The sequence below is a fragment of the Orbicella franksi genome, chromosome 2, assembly GCF_964199315.1.
Source record: "Orbicella franksi chromosome 2, jaOrbFran1.1, whole genome shotgun sequence".
Taxonomy (NCBI): domain Eukaryota; kingdom Metazoa; phylum Cnidaria; class Anthozoa; order Scleractinia; family Merulinidae; genus Orbicella; species Orbicella franksi.
In genome coordinates this window covers 12,998,840-13,020,882 of record NC_138146.1, presented here as the reverse complement: position 1 = coordinate 13,020,882, position 22,043 = coordinate 12,998,840, and the positions used below count along the sequence as shown (strand labels likewise).

The 22,043-nt window shown below is 37.0% G+C and overlaps 1 protein-coding gene across 1 annotated transcript in view; it reads left to right on the top strand.

The window, feature by feature from the left end:
- The first annotated feature begins 2,667 nt into the window (after positions 1–2,667).
- Positions 2,668–22,043, top strand: part of LOC145470757 (uncharacterized) — a 32,950-nt gene continuing 13,574 nt past the window's right edge. Inside the window, exons 1-16 of the mRNA XM_081454591.1 lie at positions 2,668–2,691; positions 3,718–3,749; positions 4,318–4,348; positions 9,489–9,520; positions 10,014–10,044; positions 12,520–12,551; positions 12,791–12,821; positions 14,344–14,375; positions 15,018–15,048; positions 15,636–15,667; positions 16,175–16,205; positions 16,928–16,959; positions 17,444–17,474; positions 18,220–18,251; positions 18,488–18,518; positions 21,157–21,188. Of these exons, the coding sequence (XP_081310717.1) occupies positions 2,668–2,691; positions 3,718–3,749; positions 4,318–4,348; positions 9,489–9,520; positions 10,014–10,044; positions 12,520–12,551; positions 12,791–12,821; positions 14,344–14,375; positions 15,018–15,048; positions 15,636–15,667; positions 16,175–16,205; positions 16,928–16,959; positions 17,444–17,474; positions 18,220–18,251; positions 18,488–18,518; positions 21,157–21,188 (497 nt within the window). The remainder of the gene's footprint in view (positions 2,692–3,717; positions 3,750–4,317; positions 4,349–9,488; positions 9,521–10,013; positions 10,045–12,519; positions 12,552–12,790; positions 12,822–14,343; positions 14,376–15,017; positions 15,049–15,635; positions 15,668–16,174; positions 16,206–16,927; positions 16,960–17,443; positions 17,475–18,219; positions 18,252–18,487; positions 18,519–21,156; positions 21,189–22,043) is intronic.

Here is a 22,043-nt window from a genome sequence, read left to right as displayed (position 1 = left end):
CTCACAATATTTCTCCCTGAACTCACGATGTAAGGCCTGTAGTTTCTCTCTCTGCTGTCCAATGAAGTACACATTCAGTTTTCACCGTGTTAGCTGGGCAAAAACTTGAAATATGACGGCCAAAATAGCGGCAATTTATGCTTGACGCGGCTAAGTTGATCAGTTTGCTGTCGTCATCGCTCGGTCGAGACTGGGAACGTGGTCAATTTCTCACCTCACGGGTGGAGGGCAAGAAATTTTTAATCTAAGACTTACAAACTTATGGCGTTTCGTTGCGGACAAAAATCCCCCTAACAAAAAGAAGTGACTTAGGAGAAATAAACAGTGAGAAATAAAAAAATGAGGTCGATTAAATAAATTTTACTTCAAAAAAATAGTAATGGTCCACGATTAAAATAGATGTAGTTTTAAGTCTAAAAACTGAGCCGAGTTTCGAAAAAATATGGCTGACGCAAAAATTGCAGTCAACCGGAAAAATTACCTTCGAAAGAAAAAAAAAAACAGTCAAGAGGAAGCGGAAACTGATTTGCCCCTCAAATGGATGTAAGGGGCATGTCCTTATATTGAACGAATTTAATGTCAACTCCTGATGTCCATACAAACTCTTATACTTTAGCACAGTTCTCTATACAAACTCTTATATTACGCTTGGGTGACCTGTGCTTGTACGTGGCAGATTTTACTTCCAAAAACTTCTGCAAACTCACCAAACAAGTAGAAATAATAAGAAACTATCGACAACATGCTCTGAGAAACTCACAAATTAATTCGACGCAAGAATAGAGAGTTTTTTTGCATAAGCCTTATTTTTAAGTCAGAAGAAATGCAAAAGCTTAAGCGAACAACTAGTGCGAGCAGATATTATACATTCACAGCGAGATTTGAAGTCCTGTTTTCAATCCTGAAAAACTCACCTTTTCCCATTGCCTCACTCACACAAAAATGCACCAGAAATGTTACAGCTTCATACAGAAGGGAGTTTCGTGGAATCTCTTTGGAAATCCAGGCCCGAATGTAAAAGAGGAATCTGCTCGTTTTAGTAGACCCTAGTCTACTTTTTGCTCGGACCCGCTCGCTTCACCGCCCAGCCTTTTTCCGCCCTCAAGCGTCCCGCCGCATGCCTCGATCATTACTGATTATATATGCATGTCGGATGAACGGATACGAGTTTTATTATCCAGAGAGGCATTGTAACTTCGACGGGGACGCTCGAGACGTCAGGGAATAAATTCTAAAAAGGTTTGGACGTTCACTCACGAATTCTGTACCAATGCTTGACTTTCAACAAGACCACTAAACTTTCTAGAGAAACTGCCTTTGACGTAAAAGCCTCAGCTGTTTCGTCATGACCCTAGCCTCGCGAAATGAGAAATGGCAATAGGACTTCGTGTCGTCAAATTTGGTCTATAATCGTACGAGTGATGACAAATCGGACGACCGCGCGGCGGGAGTCCGATTTGTTTATCAATCTTATGATTGCAGGCCGAATTGAACAACACAAAGTCTTATAACCAGTTAATCATAAAAATTACATTTCCAAGAAATCACTACTGTCTTCTGAAATATTCTTATTGTTCAAGGGAAAACAATTCTCCATTTTGAAGAAAGCCCCAGATTAGGACCGTACACCGTTTCCCAATGGTGATCGAAACCAAGGTTGTGATTAGTTGATTTAAACTACAACTTTGAACGTGATTGGCTTACTGAACTGTTCGATAACAACTTGGCAAGTGAATTAGTGGAAAATAGGAGTTTTTTTGAACCAATCACAATCGAGGAAATTGTAATTTTTATGATAAACTTTGAAATTGCCGCCTTTTGGGGGAAGACGTAACAGGCACCCGATTTTATTGACTAGATTCTTAAAGTAAGAGTTTTCCACGAGCCTTGTAACCGCTCGGCTAAGGAGGCAGGTGGTTCTGTAGACGAGGATAGTTTTCGCACAGAGAGCGTTTCAGTCATGGAAGTAAAACAAACCGTTTTGAGAGTATATGGCAATATTTCCGTATATCAAACTGCCTAGTATAGACATAACTCAACCTCGTTCCCAGGGTCTTTTCCCGCCCCACCCCCAAGCCAGGGAAAAGACCCTGGGAACGAGGTTGGACATAACTTTGTGAGCTTCAAATCATGGCTATTGAGGTTCTTTAAAGGTGATCTTACACGAGCCGATTTTTAACTACGATTTTTAATCCATGTTACAAGAGACAACTTTTGACGCAACTTTGTTGCGGCAACGGTCGGCAATGGTATGTTATAGTACATGAGACGATTATAACGCAACATGCAAAATTCGGGCAATAATGTTGCAAGTTTCTGAATTGCTTTCAAAAACCTGCAACATGTTGCCGCAACGAAATGTTGCGTTAAAAGTCACACTGTGCGCCATGTTACACGACATCGATTTTTAACACAACATTGTTGCGTTAAAAATCGAAAGTGAATTTTACTAACCTGACGAGGAAAATGTTCTTCAAGAGAACAAATATTTTGGAAAACACAAGCAACGGCAGTGCAGCATACTAACGATAATATGTAACTCTTATGTTATGACATTAAATTAAATTGTCTTATTTTTGTTTGGATCATGCTCTAATGCGCCTGCCATTTTTACAATCTGTAGGACCATCTATATCTCTTCTCCACTTAACGTTATCGTTTAAAATTATGCGACTGCAAAAAGAACGAGAGGTGAGTCTTGAGAGATCTTTTACCCCAATATAGTAATATATAGATTTAGCCAATGCTAAAGGCGAAGCTCCTGGGTCGGGTTGTTCAAAGCCCGATGAAGCTAACCCAGGATAAGCAAAAATTTTGATTTGAGTTTTGTAATTTTACAGTGAGATTTTCTGCTTATGTTGTTTGGCCTTCTGTTTTGAGTTTGAATAATTTCAAAATACACAAAACATAAGCAGTGAAAAACGTTTGTATGGAAGAATACTTCGGTTAACTTTTAATCCTGGGTTGGCGTTAACCAGCTTCCGAACAACCTGGTCCTGATTACGGCAAGTCACAAGCAAGTTACCTTACACGAGCCCGCGATCCAATCTAACACCAGCAGTTGGTCAGCGGTCAACGTCGAAAAAACACGTGATCTCGATGAGCTCTAAACTTGAGCCCGCGATATGGTCATGTGATACTGGTTAGCGAATATCTTAATTTGACAGGTGTCAATTGACCTTAACATTCATGTCCAATATCAAAGAGGGACGCTACAAACCGAGGCTGCAAGTCTCTGTCAACCCCTTAGGTGGAGTATGTCCGCCATTTTGCGCGACTCCGCCGCCGTCGTGCGTACGCGCCCACGAGTAATACCGCTAGCCAAGATAACCACGAGAAAATCAATTCATGGGTTTCCTTGTCTTTCCTATATGAGTATGGGGCTCCGCTATATGAGTACGGAGCTCCGCTATAAATCAAATCAAGAAAACAATCAAATGTTTTGTTCGTAACTGGCAAACCTTTTTTCAGGACGTTAGTCCGAGTTAACTGCTATTGTTTCTCTCGCTAGTTCTCCCTTTTCACCCTTTTATTAGTGTGCATTTCTACTGGCAGGTGGCTCCTGCCTGTCATCCGCCTCAATTTATGAGACGGGACGAGCTAAAATTCACTGATTGAAATATTTCGTTAGCAATGTAAGAATCATAAAGATGATTCTGATAATATTTGTTGATATAGCCTACTTCAAACCTAACAAAGGTTTGTTTTAAATTGTAGGAGCTTTTGAAATCTAACGCTTCTCTCATGAGGTAAGTAATTATCAGACATGGTTAATCGAGGAGAAACGGATAGTTCATACTCCCTTCCATTAATCCTCCAACTACAATAAGAATAGTAGAAATAACACATGAAACGAATGTAATGATACTCACCATAGGTGTACTTTAAGAGACCATTTGGCCAGTTTGTTTCACATGTACATAGCTTTAGTTGTTCTTCCTTGTGAGCTTCAAATCAGTAAAAGTGTTTGTTTTGAAATATTGGATGAAAAATCTCTATTTAGACATTTCAGCGCACAGCTTCCATGTAAATTTTAATTTTAAAATCATTTGAATTTTGACAAATCCGATGGGCATACCAAACTAATAGAAGATTATTGATGTAATGTGACGTGATGTAACGTGACGTGATGTGATATGAAGTGCGTTATCAAGTTAGCATCGTATTATTTTAAGTCTACCACTATTTTGATTAGAAAAGAAACAAGATATAAATAAAGGAAAAATACAAGTTTCTAGACGTTTTACAGTGATTGCTTTCATTTGAGTTGAGTCACGTTATAGAATATTCATCAACGTTATGGTTTTCCTTTTTTAGCGAATTGACGAACAGCAAGAGACTCGAGACGGTAAGTGAAATTAAGGCCCCGTCCACACGTATCCGGATATTTTTGAATCCGCAACTCTTTCTCTCCGAATTCAAAAATTTCCCCGTCCACAAGTAGCGTATTCGAATCGAATTCGCCTGTCCACAGATATCCGATGGTATCCGCATTCACTCTAGAGAAACTAGGCCTATACGTTGTGCCGCCATATTGGTTTATTGTTCGGTGGGAGACTGGACACGATTTTGCTACGTCATCGGATTCGAAAATATCCGGATTCACCGTCCACACGTTATTGGATTCGTTGCGGATTTATTTTTTCCACTCTGGAGAGCGGATTAAAAGACATCCGGATTCGCTGCCGAATTCGAATTCGCCGGATGCGTGTGGACGGAAGCCGTATCCGGAAAGAAAATGTTACTGATTCAAAAATATCCGGTTACGTGTGGACGGGGCCTTAATCCACAGTATATTTACACTGTTAATGGTTGAATCCAATACCAAAATGATCATTCAATTCAAATTGCTTATCTCCAAGGGGATAATTAATGAACAGACTGAAAAGCTTCTTGACGACGTGGATCAGGGGGTACTAGCCTGACCATAACCTTGAACAGCCAATTCGTAAAAGACAAACGGTCGAAATTCCATTCAGCGACCACCACCTAGGTGGTTGCTTGCGGGAGGTGGTCACCTACGAGAGTTTAGACCATATTGGGTCAAAATTTTGCCTCATTAGCAGATGGTAACCGCAGAGACTTACCCTACACATCAATGCACTTCTATATCCATGTAATAAACATAAACTTGACGTTTCGTATGTTTAATATACCACATAAACTATTTAACTCTTTAATTTGTAGCCACATAAACTAATTCAGCTTCCAAAATTATTTAAAAGCCAATTTCGAGTAAAAAATCCAGTACTTCCCATTAAAAATTCCTGTCTCTTGTACTTATGTGTACTGCTCAGGAACGCGAAAATGTTACAACACCTTATTATCCAATTTCCGCTCCATTATCCTTCAAGTCACGTACGGGAGGTTAATAGGGAATATCCACTAAGACCGAGCCATATTGAAAACATGTGGCACATGATGAAAAATTAAAACTTTTCATATTTCGCCCAGCGATAGCCTATGATAAGCCCCCCCCGGGGGGGACTCCCATATGGAATGGACGGGGATGCTCGTCGTCTCGCTTAGGGGTGTAAATTTCGAATTTGGTCTCGCTTAGGGTGTTCTGGGCAAAATGTCATTATTTTTAGCCGTCAAGGTCTCGTTAAGGGTTGCACGCGAAGAAATAACAAAACAGAAAGAATTTTGATTCTTTATATTTACTCAATTCATATAAACAAATTCGCCATCATTAAAAGTCACTGTACTTTTTATTTGTCTGTTTTATAAACTGGTCTCTTTTAGGGGGTCTGCATAAGCTTCGGCCACGCCCAGATTGGTCTCTTTTAGGGGTTAAATTCAAAATTTCCGACGAGCATCCCCGTCCACTCCATATGGGAGTTTCCCCCCCCCCCCCCCACCGGGGATAAGCCTAGGAACGTGGTGGATTTTTTTCTTCTTGAAGTAGTTTTTACGCCCGCCAAAAAGTCACAAATTCGTGACGGCCCCACGTCTGGTCGAAAACACGCAAAATTTATAAGTGACTCATACCTTATCATGAGCCTAACTCTGTTCAATCCGCATCACAATAGCATTCCGCAGTTTGAGCCTGGAAATTTATTGTTGAGGGGTTTACTAATGGGATGTTGGAAGAACACGAGAAAAGCTTGTAAATCACGAGCCGTTAGGCGAGTGATTTACGAGCTCTTCAAGTTTATTGCGTCAGTAAACCCATAGAAAGAGTGGTCTATCGCTTTTATGAAATAGCTGTCGAAAAAGTCTGTCAATGATGTCCTCTACTAACTATGATGAGAGGAAAATTTATTGTACTTTGGTGATCAAGTTGCTTATTCTCATGAAATTCAGGAGATGACGCGACAAACCAATCACAGCGACTGAAAGAATGAAAGCAGACTCCGCGCGGGACACGAAATCCGCAGAGCAAAGCGACGAAAACATTTCACGCAAAGAAAGCGTTAAGAAAGGATAGGAAAAGCCATTTAGAGGTTATCGGTGAAAGGCAAAAAGTATATTAATTAACTCAAAAGTATTCTGACGGGGAAATTCAGGGATTCGTAGGTGGAATCGGTCATCGCGAAAGTAAAAGGCTGTACGAAAAGTGTGCAAGTAGTCCAAACTTCATGTGCTTGGCGAAGCGATTCAACGCAGTGTTAAACGACAACTTTCCAAAGTTTTGCGAGTGGAATAAAGGTTAGTTACAGAAACGCTGCTTCCGAAATTTATTCAGAATTTATTTACTTACGCTGAAGGCTATGAAGTCCGTGTTTCTCTGTATTTTGCTAAATGAAAGCTATTGCTTGAAAGCTAAGCTTATGGAAACCAAATTCATTTATCGTGTTAGGTGTGCATGCATTTAGTTTAAACTCAAAATTTCTGATAGAAGGAAATCTTTTCCCTGCTTTTTTGGCAACCCAAATTGATCAGTCAGGCCCAGCTGACTTCGTCCTCCACGGACCGTGCCGTGGAAGGAAAGATAAACTTAAAGCTTTATATGACAACCAACTTCTGGTCCTTTTTTTCCTTGCAAATTTCCATGTAAGCTTGTATGTTGAATGAAAATTAAGATATTCATCTTACTGATATCTCAGCCCGTGAAAGTCAAAACTGTTTATTACATTTGTTATCGCTAGAGTTCCGAGTTCTCTAGTTCCCGCGTAGAGCTGCCACAGATCAAGAACCTTGGTTTACCGGTACAATGGAACACAGGTTTAGCAACTCTATTGACCAATCAGAGCGTGCGTAGTATCTCAGTTATTTTATAAAAGTCTTTTGAGGCCAATTATACTTCTGAGGGTTAATTTTCAAGGTCATGTTGAGCCGGTTAAAAACACTAAAATTCGCTTCCTCAAAATTCTTAATTATGCACACTTTTTCTAGCAGCAAATTCACTACTTGGTAAAACACGGAAACACCTAAAATTCTGACTTTTCGAAAGAGGAAATGTCAGTGTAAAACCTGGTATAACTATTTTTTACCGGGCTCTTCATTAGTGCTGAGTACTGACACTCTCAAAATCGTGATAATCAAAACACTAACCTGCTAGAAAGGAAAACAATAGGCAAATGCCTGTGACTAGATAATCAAAAGGAATGTGAAAATGTCTTCCTCGGTATTTGGACTTAAACTATGGCAGAAAAGTAATGTTTAGCTCACCTTCTGTAAGATATTACATTCACATATTAAGTACTGGTGTATTCAGAATCCTACACGATAACACTTGTGACGCGTGGAGTTCGGCAAAGTACATCATCTTGCTATTGACATTAACAAATGACTCCAAGATAATCCACCATATTGCTATCCCTTGTTTGACTTATTTGCATCATCTTTTAAGTCATTAAGATGACTGAATTGTGCGATATCATTTCCTTAGACAACCATTCAATCTGTGCAGTTATCATGCGATTTCTGGCACTGCAATATTATACAGGTCATGCTTGGATTCTTCAGTTAAAATTTTCCTTATCGAAACCCACCAATGACCGATGACAAACTTTACATGAGTCTTTCAGCCAATACCATCATGGCTAAACTGACCAATTACGTTCAACGGACGAGACTTATAACATCATCAACTGATGAACACTATTCCCTTAACTCTGAAGATGACTTCTGCTCAGGTTGTCGAAACGTCAGTCACCAACAACAGTTCTTTTCAGAACTACCCTTAGCTGGACGATCACACCATACAAACTAATGATACTCCTGGGTTCAAACCATTTACTTCGTTTTCATAATGTTAATCCAACAAGTTTGTTTGGTTAAGATACACAGTGCAAAAAAAGAAAAAAAGAAAAAAGAACTGTTGTTGGTGACTGACATTTTGACAACCTGAGCAGAAGTCATCTTCAGAGTCAAGTGAATAGTGCTTGTCAGGCGATGGTGTTACAAGTCTGGTCGGCTGAAGGTGACTGGTCAGTTTAGCCTTAATGCTATTGGCTGTAAGACTCGCGTAAAGTTTGTCATCGGTTTGGTCAGTTTCGATCCGCCTATTGTTAGTAAAATCGGTCTGTTAGAGGTCCGTCTAGTGTTAGTTGAATTAAGTAAGTCTGTTAGAAGTCCGTTTGTCGGTTTCATTTACGTCGTGGAGGCGCCAGTCCTTGTTGACATATAGTTTGTACCGTAGGTTTTCGCTGAAACGCTTCTCATATCATTGTTTATTAATTTGAAGTGGTTTTTGACGGCAAAGGTGACAACAGAATAAGAACGCGCTATTCGGTGACTCAACATGCCAGATGTGACTATCTGATAATTAGATTAGTTTTTGTTTATCTGTGAATAGCGTTTTGAAAAAAATTGTTGTTCTTCTATTTTTCCCCAGATATTTAACTTAAGACCATTTATCTCCAGCACTGAAGAAAAAGCATATCGCCCTTAAGTTTTCGAGAAAACAAGGGGATCGTGTTGTGTACCCTTACGAGGAAAACAAAAGTGTCAAGTTACAAAAGTTCGCGTGAAAAGTAACATTGTCATGTCATAGTGTAGAATGGCTATTGTTCTTTTGACATTTACTTCCAGTTATATAGGTCTGTCATGATGCTTGTTACTATTCATAGATGCCCAAAAGGAGCTCATTCATTGGTTGCTATGAACACACGGCAATGCTGCCAACATAAAATTGTATTTTACTCACTTTATAACAAGACCCAATTTAGCATGTTCTGTTGCCAGCTATAATCGTAGATTTTTTTTCGGTTTTGATATTCCACAAAACCACTTCAAATTAATATCGATATCAAAACCCATGGCACATGATAAAAAAAAGTGTTCATAGCCAATTCCAAGAGGTCATTAGAAAGTCGCCAAGTCATTAGAATTTTCCCATAGACCTGTTTGAATGCGGGAAGTTAGTTGAACCTGACTTGTTGGGTTTTTGATTGAAAAGTCCTTACTTATCTGACTGGAGTGCTGCAATATTTTGTTTAAATATTAAGTCTTAAAATCTGATTAATTAGTTTACTTTTATATGGATTCCATTTACTGCATTGCTATGTAACATTTTAACATGGTTTACTGTTTAATTGCAGCAAAAGAATTGTGAAATTGAAGACCTTACTCGGTAAAGAATTTGTTGAGATGGATTCTTCATATATTAAAGGTTTTAAGTAAAGGCAACGCATTGAATGGTTTAGTGTAATGTAGATATGTGTCCAGTAATGACAATATTGGGCTATTATTGGTGATCAATCGAATAGGTGGACAAGTATCAGAATGAATGTGAGTTTCTATGATGTTGTTCAGTAGTTGATTTCATTTGAACTTAGTCGCCTTGCAGGGTCTGTAAATGTTTAGCGCACTTCTCAGCAATCAGTTTACTCTCCAAATCTCGAGTGTCAGCTGAAAGTTACAACCTTGAGTAATGTGCCCCTATCGGTTAGAACACGTTTAGACTCTCTTCTGCTGTGCAATACAATTCAGTGGCCATTTATGTGTTTTATGAAGTAGACTGTCCCTGGTAATTGGTAGAATGTTTAGGATTTTTGAACTACTGTTTTGTCTTATTACTAATAACAAAGAAATATGCATTAACGATGTGGAATTTTTTTTTTCAGACAACTGGGTAAATCTCAGGAAGTCATTGATGTAAGAGAGCGTATTAAGTATATTGATCATTGTCTATTTCCTGGGGTTTATATACGTAATTAAACCGATACAAGACAACTCCAATTTCTTTTGTTGAATTGTTTTCGTTAAGCAAAATTTGAATAGTCAAACTTCAAAGTAGCATTTTGGTGTACTTAAGCCACAACATCTTGTTAATTTGAAGTTATGCAGAAAATCTTGCAAAGAGCAAAAAATAAATTTCATGCAACTAAAATTATCGTGAGAGGCTAAGGTTTTCCTCTTCGGTGATGAGGGTTTTGTTTAAAAAAAAAATGGACCAACGATTGCTCAATTATTTACTATGTACTAATATTTGATTGACAGTTTGTAATTTCTTTAACTCTGCTGACTGAATTAAGCCTGCCTTAATGAAGAGATTTTCACTGTTTTAAATATGCTTTATTGGGATGGTGTTAAAGTGCACCTAACCCCCAAAATTTTTTTTCGCTAGAACGAACCTACTTATTATTTGAAATAGTTCTGCGAAAAAATTTTTGGATTCCGTTAAATCCTTGATTTTCTGTGCCACGACAAAATCTCGAAAATAGCTCCAAAACACCGCCATTTTGTTTCACGACCGAGTTTGAGGAGAATGGGTCCAGCAGCTCTTGTGACGTCTACCCAGGAAGGTTGGATATCTCATTTCCTCTCATCTCCTTCAGGATGGTGCAATACACATTCGAAAAGTGCGCAGAAACGCCTTCAAGAGGTGCTATCGGCTGTTGCAGCAATATTCCAGATTTAAAGAAAGGTAAACTGTACAATTTACTGGCGATGATCGGCTAATGGTGCAATAAAGACGTAAACGATGGTTGATTTTGTCAAACCGAAACAAGCGAACTGAATCTGTGAGAACCATTGAAGAACTCTCACTGGAATTTGTTCCGCAGACTTTCGAACGCTGTTTTCATAAATTTTCTGCTTAAAGCTAACCAGCAATTTGTAGAAATACCACCGACAACCTATATCTTCCAATCCCGCAGTATTTATAACATAACCGGCAAAGCTGTGTGATCCGGTCATGATCAAGAAGTGTTATACTGATACGTAAATAGATCGCAACTGTACGCCGCTAACCAACACTTATTTCTCTTTCGATTTAGATGAAAGTCGAAGATTGATCCTCTAGAATTACATGATAACAAAATTGTTAGACTCACAGAGTTTTTCGAAGGTTTGGAAATCAGCGGTGTGACAAAGATTCTGTGCAATAGCGTCGAAAATATGACCGCGTAACATTATCTGCGGACCGCTTAGGGAACACATCCTTTTCGCTTATCCGACGAATTTCACTGCAAACTTTGAGAACAATTTACATTGGTTATTTGGAGTTACGACTTAAAACATGTGACAATGTGAAATCGGTAATTGTATGAAATGTTTCCTTCCGCCTTGCTTCCTGCAGCTTCAAAAATACAGGTCCAAACAATACGATTTTCAATCGATCGAAGCCAATGTTTTGGAGGTCATCAAGTCTCAAAAACTGCAACACGTACGTCGCTCTTATAAACATGAAGCATTCAACTGAAAGTAAAACACAAACTGGATTTAACAGAACCTTGACAAAATACATTCTCGGTAAGGACAAATGTAAACGGGCTATAAACACGCGTGGGAATCTTATGTTTAGTTGACGAAATTACCATCCAAAGCAGTCCTTGAGTTTTCTTTCCTGCTGTTCGTTTGCCTGCTCCTCCACTTCGTATCTAGCTTTCCATTCCTAATATACAAGCAGCTTGTCCGCAAAGACGTCTTCCCCGTCGTCGCTTGAAATATTGCAAATTGCTCTCAAAGCTTTAAGCAGTGAGTTCACAGTTGTTGAACGTGCTCGATCGAAGTTTATTTCGGAGCCTTCCGAATCGAAACTTAACTCTGACTCCAGTGACGAAAAAGAAATGATTCTGAGACAAAACTTGTACGTTTTAGTCCCAAAATACATCGGAACGATTAGTTTTGCATTCTGTTTTCTCGAGCAAATACAGTGAGTTGACTGAGGCGCTATTGTGTTTGGTTCCTGGGTAGACGTCATCAGGTACCGCCGCCCCAGACTCCCTAAAACGCGGTCGTGAAACACTTAATCGCGACTTTTAAAGGGCATAGGAAATCGAGGATTCAACCAAATTCAAAAATTTCTTCGCCCAAATGCTTCAAATAAAGTCTAGATTTGTTTTAGCGAAAAAAAAATTTTGGGGTTAGGTGCACTTTAATAGCCAATTTCCACAGGTCATTTGAAAGACACCAAATTATTAGAATTTTGCTATACACCTGTTGCAATTTAGGAAGTTAGTCAAACCTCATTTGCTTGGTTTTTAACGAGAAAAGCCTTTGATGTGTTACTGGCACTTTTTTAAAATATTAACTCCGAAAATCTGATCAAGTAGATAATTACTTTTATATTGATCCCGTTCACTAAATTTCTATATAATTTTAACATTGTTTACTTTCTTATTGCAGGATCAAAATATCAAGATCGAAACTTCATTCAAGTAAAGAATTTCTTGAGATATATTCTACATTAAAATATTTATGCTTAGTGCATGTGTGATGTAGTTTTACCACTATTTTTGCTAGAGAATAGACAAGATATAAGTAAAGGAAAAATGCAAGTTTCTAGACACTTTACTGTGATTGCTTTCATTGGAATTGAGTCACGTTACAGAGTCTGTCACATTGTTATTTGTCACTAGGAAAAAATTTTCATTAACTTTATGGTTTTCCTTTTCAGCAAATTGAAGACAAGCGAGAGGCTCGTGATAGTAAGTGAAATTAAGTAGAACAAGATTTTTTTAAAGAAACGAGCTGCCAATCGATTGCCCATTAGTAATTGCCAACGAGACAGGCGAGTGAAAACGTCAGCCTGTTGAGGCGGCAGGATATAGAGCCGTGAGTAGTTTGATGGCTAAGCAGAAAAAATCTCAGATCTTTCAGCTCAATTTATGTGTAATCCAGTTCCGTCAGTGATATTTTTTAGGCCATATTAGGATGTAGCTGGATGTTGTCAATATATCGCATGAACCAATTAGAACACTATTTTTCTTTGTGACGTGACAAGGCTTTGATATTTGTTCAGCTCATTGGGTGATTATGTTGGCTACCATTCTACTTTTTGATGCGTATATATCTTACTGAAATAATTTGTCAAACAGATGGCAAACAAATCCCGAGCATTACCCTGCATCAAATAAACAACCTCGAATTCATTCCAGAAAACAACTTGGGTCGTGTTCAGCTTTAACAATTGTACGATTCAATCACAACAAATCCAAGATGTATACCAAAATAATCGCTGAACGAGGGAAAAGAAATTGATTTTAACACCTGTTATACTGGAAGTATAACACGTATGATCTTTAAAAATACAAAAAAAGTGTTCAGCGTTTTGTTCACTTACTGAGTTGAAAAATAAACAACGTTGTGTTCATTTGCAGCAATAATTTGAAACATTAACTGAAATAAATTGATTTTAACACCTGGTATACTAGAAGTATCCCAAATAAATATTACAAAATTCAATTGACTCTTGTTTACTAACTCATTTCACTCGTTGGCACTTACTGATAGGTACAACTAGTATAATGTATTAATATGTGATGGAAAGTTTGGATTTTCTTTAACTCTGTCCATTAATAAGCCTGCATTTATGAAGGGAATTTTCTGTTCACTGATAAGCCTGCATTTACAAAGGGAATTTCATTGTCATAAATACGTTTTCTTGGGATGGTGGTAACAGCCCATCTTAACAGGTCATTAGAAAGTCACTAAGTCATTAGATGTTTCCTACGCACAGTCAAACCTTAGTAGCAGGGTTTTTAACCAGAATGCCCTTTCCTATCCGACTGGAATGCTGCAGTATGTTTTTTAAATATTAACTCTTAAGACCTGATTAATTAGTTTACTTTTGTATGGAACCCCTTTACTGTATTTCTGTAAAATTTTTTTTTTCTAATTTTGTGGTCTGAACTGCTGGGTAGCAACAATGATGTAAACATGTTAACCAAATCCATGTTTAGTGTTGGAGTGAAGGTATTTAGTCATAATTTTAACACCCAAGTTTTAACAAATTTGTAAGACAGCCACATTCGCACTGAACAGACGCACTGCAAAATGGAATATACTTGTTTTAGATAATAAAGAAACAAATTGCCAGTCATGTGATCTACGCATCTGTCAAGTTCTCCAATAGATTTTACGTAAAAAACAATCAACAATGAACATGCGAGAAAACTCAACATACATATATTAAGTAGAGTCAACATATTGTTTACTTTTTTATTGCAGGAACGTGAATATTCACTCCAAAATCTCTGGAGGTAAACATTTGCTGAGTTACATTCTGCATACAAATTTCTATCTATAAGCAATGCATTTTATGATTTAGTGTAATGCAGCAAAGAACTGAGGGTATTGAAGGCGTTTCTCGGTAAAGAATTTGTTGAGATGTATTCTTCATTACACTTTTTATGTAAAGGTGAGGCATTGGATTGTTTAGTGTAATGAAGAAATGTGTCCAATAATGATGGTATTGGATCATTATTTGTGATCAATTGAATAGGCGCGGACAAGTATCAGAATGAATGCAAGTTTCAAGACGTTGTTTAGTGGTTGATTTCATTTCAGCTGAGTCACCTTGCAGGGTCTGCAGGGGTGCTGGAATCTTAGTTATCAGTAAAATGCTTAGCCCACTTCTCAGCAATTAGTACACTTTCCAAATCTCAAGTGTCAGCGGACAGTTACAACTTTGAGCAACTCGCAGCTATCGGTTAAATTACATTTACATTACACTCTTTCCTGCTCACAGAGTAATACAATTCAGTGACCATTTACTTGTTCTTTGAGGTAAAACATCTGTGATAGTTGGTAGAATGTTTAGGAATTTTTAACTACTCTTTTGATTAATCACTAAGTATAATTAACTAAGAAATATTCATTAATGATATGGATATCTTTTTCAGGCTCTTGCATGAAGCCGCAGACTACTCTGACGTAAGGCAGCCTAAGTAGATTAATCAGAGTCTATATATTTAGTAGACCGATACAAGACAATTCCAATTTCTTAGTTTTGTTGAATTGTTTTTCAAATGGGAACTATTGAAAAATCACTAAGCAATTAACTTTTAAGAGTCAAACCTCAAAAGACAGAGAAAACAAACCATTGATGTCTATGATTGATAATAAGTAGCATTTTTGTACACTGAAGCTAAAACATCTGGTTAATTTGCAGTTATGAGACAAATCCTACAAGGAAAATAAGAAATGAATAGCGTGCAATTAAAATATCTTGAAAGGCTAGTTGTTTTCCACTTTGATGAACAAGATATTTTTAAAGAAATGGACTAAAATGGACTAAAATGAACATTAGTGATGTACTAATATTTGATGTAAAGTTTGGAATTTCTTTAACTCATTTGCGAAGAGAATTTCACTGTTATAAATATGTTTTCTTCGGATGGAGTTAATAGCCAATTCCAGCAGGTCATTAGAAATCTGATCATTTAGTTTAGTCTTATATCGATCTCCTTTACTGCATTCAGTAAAATTGTAACATGGTTTATTTTCTTAACTTATTGCAGCAAAAAGAGGGCGAGATTGAAAACCTTTCTCGGTAAGGAATTTGTTGAGATATATTCTTTATTAAACGTTTTACATATAGGAAATGCATTGAGTGGTTTAGTATAATGTAGATATGTGTCCAATAATGATGGTATTAGGCTATAATTTGTGATTAATTGAATAGGTGGAGAAGTAGCAGAATGAATACAAGTTTCTAGACGTTGCTCAGTGGTTGATTTCACCTTGCAGGGTCTGCAAGGGGTGCTGCAATCTTAGTTATCAGTAAAATGTTCACCCACTTCTCAGCAATCAGTTTACTTTCCAAATCTCAAGACTCAGCTGACAGTTACAACTTTGAGCAACTTGCAGCTATTGGTTGAAACACATTTAGACTCTCTCCTGCTGAGCAATACAATTCAGTGACCATTTATGATTTTTATGAAGTAAAATGTCTCTGATAGTTGGTAGAATGTTTAGGAATTTTGAACTGCTGTTTTGATTACCAGTAATCACTAATTAACAAAGAAATACTCATTAACCATATGGTTTTTTTTTTCAGCCAACTCTGTGAATCAAAAGAAGACCTTGAAGTAAGAGAGCTTATGTATATTAATCACAATCTATTTATTTAATTAGACCGATACAAGACAATTCCCATTGCTCACTTTTGTTGAATTGTTTTTTAAAATGGAACTATAGAAAAATCACTAAGCATAACTTTGAAAAGTCAAACCTCAAAAGACATAGAAAAAAACCATTAATGGCTATGATTCGTAATAAGTACCATTCAGTTTAAGTGCACTGAAGCAAAAACATCTTGTTAATTTGTAGTTATGAGACGATTCCTACAAAGAACATATGAACTGAATATCGTGTAATACAAATATCTCAACAGACTAGAGTTTACCTCTTTGATGAACATGATTTTGTTTAAAAAAAAAGGACTAACAATTGATTGCTCTTTAGTAATATACAAATATTTGACGTAAAGTTTGGAATTACTTTAACTCTGTTCACTAATAAGCCTGCATTTTCGAAGAGAATTTCACTGTTATAAATACGTTTTATTGGGATGGTGTTAATAGCCAATTCCAACAGGCCATTAGAAAGTTACCAAGTCATTAGAATTTTCCCATGGACCTGTTTGAATTTGGGAAATTAGTGAAGCCTGACTTGCTGGATTTTCAAGTCAAAAGTCCTTACTTAGCTGACTGGAATGCTGCAGTATTTTGTTCAAAAATTAACTCTGAAAACCATCCCATTTACTGCATTGCTATAAAACATTTTAACATGGTTTACTTTTTAATTGCAGCAAAAGAATTGCAAAATTGAAGACCTTACTCGGTAAAGAATTTGTTGAGATGGATTCTTCATATAGTAAACGTTTTATGTAAAGGCAATGCATTGAATGGTTTAGTGTAATGTAGATATGTGTTTACTAATGATGGTATTGGGCTATTTTTTGTGATCAGTTGAATAGGCGGAGAAGTACCAGAATGAATGCTAGTTTTAGACGTTCTTTAGGGGTTGATTTCATTTGAACTGGGTCACTTTGCAGGGTCTGCAGAGGGTGCTGGAATCTTAGTCATCCTTACTTTCCAAATCTCGTCTCAGCTGACAGTTGAAATATTGAGCAACTCACAGCTATCAGTTAGAGCACAATTAGACTCTCTTCTTCTGAGCAATACAATTCAGTGGCCATTTATGTGTTTTATAAAGTAAAACGTCTCTGATAGTTGGTAGAGTGTTTAGGATTTTTTAACTACTGTTTTGTCTAATTACTAATTAACAAAGAAATATGCATTAACGATGTGGACTTTTTTTTCAGCCAACTGGGTAAATCTCAGGAAGTCATTGATGTAAGAGAGCTTACTAAGTATATTGATCATTGTCTATTTCCTGAGTTTTATATACACAATTAAACTGATACAAGACAACTCCAATTTCTTTTGTTGAATTGTTTTTGTAAATGGGAGCTATTGCAAAATCGCTAAGCAAAGTTTGAAAAGTCAGACCTCAAAGGACAGAAATAGACCATTAATTGCTATGATTGATTATAAGTAGCATTTTGGTGTACTTAAGCCACAACATCTTGTTAATTTGAAGTTATGCGAAAATCCTACAAAGAGCAAAAAATTAATTTCATGCAACTAAAATTATCTTGAGAGGCTAAGGTTTTCCTCTTCGGTGATGAGGTTTTTTTTTTAAAATGGACTAACGATTGCTCTCTTAATTACTGTGTACTAATATTTGATTGACTGTTTGTAATTTCTTTAACTCTGCTAACTGAATTAAGCCTACATTAACAAAAAGATTTTCACTGTTTTAAATAAGTTTTATTGGGATGGTGTTAATAGCCAATTTCCACAGGTCATTTGAAAGACACTATATTATGAGAATTTTGCTATACACCTGTTGCAATGTAGAAAGTTAGTCAAACCTCATTTGCTCGGTTTTTAACGAGAAAAGCCTTTGATGTGTTACTGGCGCTTCTTTAAAATATAATTAACTCTGAAAATCTGATCAATTAGATAATTACTTTTATATTGATCCCGTTCACTAAATTTCTATATAATTTTCACATGGTTTACTTTTTTATTGCAGGATCAAAATATCAAGATCGAAACTTCTTTCAAGTAAAGAATTTCTTGAGATATATTCTACATTAAAATATTTATGCTTAGTGCATGTGTGATGTAGTTTTACCACTATTTTTGCTAGAGAGGAAACAAAATATAAGTAAAGGAAAAATGCAAGTTTCTAGACACTTTACTCTGATTGCATTCATAGGAGTTGAGTAGCGTTACAGAGTCTGTCACGTTATTAGTCACTAGGAAAAAATTTTCATTAACTTTATGGTTTTCCTTTGCAGCAAATTGAAGACAAGCGAGAGGCTTGTGACAGTAAGTGAAATTAAGTAGAACAAGATGTTTTTAAAGTGCCACTGAAACGAAATTTTCGTATGTGAGATTTTTGCTTAGTAATAAAGTTTCAACCTTACTTGGAAACACTGTGGACTTTTTTCCGCATACGGTAAGCGAAAACTGCTTTTTCAGCTGTTCGAAGTTGGCTGGTTAAGTCCAAAATTGGCAGCCATCTTAGCATGGCCCAAACAGCCTAGTGACGTCACTGGTTGTATTACTCTCATGCCGCGCTGAAAATTTGGAGTGATTATGGGAGAAGAGAATACTGTTCGAAGCCCCCCAAAAAACATCTTCAGGACATCTCAGGGCTGTAAAGCAGATAATAACAGTAGCCTTAGACATGAAGAGGTGGAGAGTCGATCCTGGGGCTTTTCAGTCTATTTAATTGGATATTTGCAGGATATTTTATGTAAGCAAGCAAACGAGCGGGAGTTCTTAAATCGCAAAAAGATTGGGACTCTTGGTGAAATGGCCAGCACTCAATTAAACAATATCTACACTCATAAAGTAAAATAGACATGAAAACAAGAGAAAGCGGCTTTTGAAAATATTATCCGAAGTGCTGCTGCACGAATCGCTGCAATAACGCTTTGAGTTTTCGAGTTGCTTCACTTCGAGGAAACCGGACGCTTTGTGAGTTTCACCTCGGACAAAATTGTGCCACAGTGACCTTTAGTCTAGTTGTATCTGTTACATCCTACAAGTTATCACAATAGCAACAATTTACGAAACCCTCTTCTTTTATATGAGGGAGTGAATTTAAACTAAAAGGTAAACTAAGCTGCCATGACCCTACTGGTATGTTTTCAGGAAACGAGAGAAAGTGTGACAATGTCGGTGGTGAAAGGTCATATATGCAAATTAGTTCAAATTCTGGTTAATAAACCTTCGAAAGGAGTGTAAACTAGTGACGTTTTAATGAATTGCTTTGAACTTGGATACTATTAAATGAAGATCATAGACATAAGTATGTGCTAAAGAACTCAAAGTAATCCATCGGCCGTGAAATATTACAATTGGGAGATACGTGTGAAAGAGAAGCGAAATTTCCACTTTGTTTACACTGATATGTATGTGGCGATAAAGCAAACCCTGCTGCGGATCACAATTTTCAAAGATACATTTTGTCTACCACAAGAACTCTCACTTATTAGTATCATAAAAAGATGCTCTCTGTGTGCAAAGAAGTACTCGACTCAAAGCTTATGGACCGTTAATAACTTCGTGATTGTGCGGATGGCTGATGCACTTACGGCTTTTGATGCAGTAAAGTTGCCGAGGATACTAGTATATTCAAACCTTGTTAATAGACCTTGTTAATAGATAAACGTGAGAATCCAAATTTCAGAACCAGGCTAAAAACAGATGACGAAATATCGTGTTTAGGCTTCAGGACATGATACAAAAGTTCCCACACTCGTCTTCGAAATCTCCAATCGAGTACTCAAGATGTTCGAAAAGTATTCTGAGCTGTTCTAATCTGTAGCATTCATTCTGGTGAATCTACATTCTTTGGCGCCCTCCAACATTTATGATGTGTATTTACTGTCAAGGTTGGACTGAAATTACAAGGTAGAAAACTAGTAGGTATCGACAATATGAAGAATAAACTTAAATAAATCAAGTGAAAACAAGAGAGAATCTATAGCACTTCTTGCATGAATACAACCAGTGACGTCACAAGGTCCTTAAACTCGGTTCCAGAGCCCAGACACAGTTTTGCTCCAAAAAGTCAATTTCAGCAGCTAAAATAAGCACTTACCGTTAGGACTTGACAGAAGTAAAGTTCACCATTATTTTAAGCACATTTGAAAGTGTAAATTGGGCTAATAAAAGAGAGTACGAAAATTTCATTTCAGTGGCACTTTAAAGAAACGAGATACCAATCGATTGCCCATTAGTAATATAATGTACTAATATTATATTTTGATGGAAAGTTTGGCTTTTCTTTTACTCAGTTCACTGATAAGCCCGCATTTACAAGGGAATTTTCTCTTCACTGATAAGCCTGCATTTACAAAGGGAATTTCATTGTCATAAATACGTTTTCTTGGGATGGTGGTAACAGCCCATCTTAACAGGTCATTAGAAAGTCACTAAGTCATTACATGTTTCCTGTGCATGGTCAAACCTTACTAGCAGGGTTTTTAACCAGAATGCCCTTTCCGACATGTATCTGACTGGATTGCTGCAGTATGTTTTTTAAATATTAACTCTTAAGACCTGATTAATTAGTTTACTTTTATATGGAACCCCTTTACAGCATTTGTGTAAAGTTTTTTTTTTTTAATTTTGTGGTCTGAACTGCTGGGTAGCAACAGCGATGTAAACATGGTAACCAAATCCATGATTGTGTTGGAGTGAAGGTATTTAGTCATAATTTTAACACCCAAGTTTTAGCAAATTCGTAAGACAGCCACATTCGCACTGAACAGACGCACTGCAAAATGGAATATACTTGTTTTAGATAATAAAGAAACAAATTGCCAGTCATGTGATCTACACGTCTGTCAAGTTCTTCAATAGATTTTACGTAAAAAACAATCAACAATGAACATGCGAGAAAACTCAACATACATATATTAATTAGAACATATTGTTTACTTTTTTATTGCAGGAACGTGAATATTCACTCCAAAATCTCTGGAGGTAAACATTTGCTGAGTTACATTCTGCATACAAATTTCTATCTATAGGCAACACATTTTATGATTTAGTGTAATGCAGCAAAGAACTGAGGGCATTTAAAGCGTTTCTCGGTAAAGAATTTGTTGAGATGTATTCTTCATTACACTGTTTATGTAAAGGCAATGCATTGGATGGTTTACTGTAAATATGTAGATATGTGTCCAATAATGATGGTATTGGGCTATTATTTGTGATCAGTTGAATAGGCGGACAAGTATCAGAATGAATGCAAGTTTCAAGACGTTGTTCAGTGGTTGATTTCATTTGAACTGAGTCACTTTGCAGGGTCTGCAGGGGGTGCTGGAATCTTAGTTACTGTAACTGACTCCAGGCGCGATTACCGCAAGTTGAGAATTACAAATTGAAGGACTTTGAAGCACTGATCAAGAGCACTGGACTTTGTGTTGATTGCAACGATTATCTTTATTACAATGATCCAGTGCTCAAAACTGCCAAACTGAAATACAAGTAAAACATCTAGTCTAAGCGACACGAAATGACAAAGCCGAACAATAATCGGATATGATAAACACACGAATGCAGAAAAAGGCAAAAACAACTAAATTATAAATAAACCGACGAAAGGTGCAGGGTGCCAGGTGCAGGTTGCAGGTTGAAATTTAATTATAACTGGAAAACCGCTGGCACTAAAAATAATTAATAACCTATATACTCGTCAGGGGTTCTTACATAAAGTAGTTCACCTCTTTCACATAGTGAAAACACGATCAATGCGTTATAATTACTTATCGATCAATACGCCGAGACAAGTGACATCTCTTCAAAGCCATCTGAATGGCCGCTCCACAGATGTTT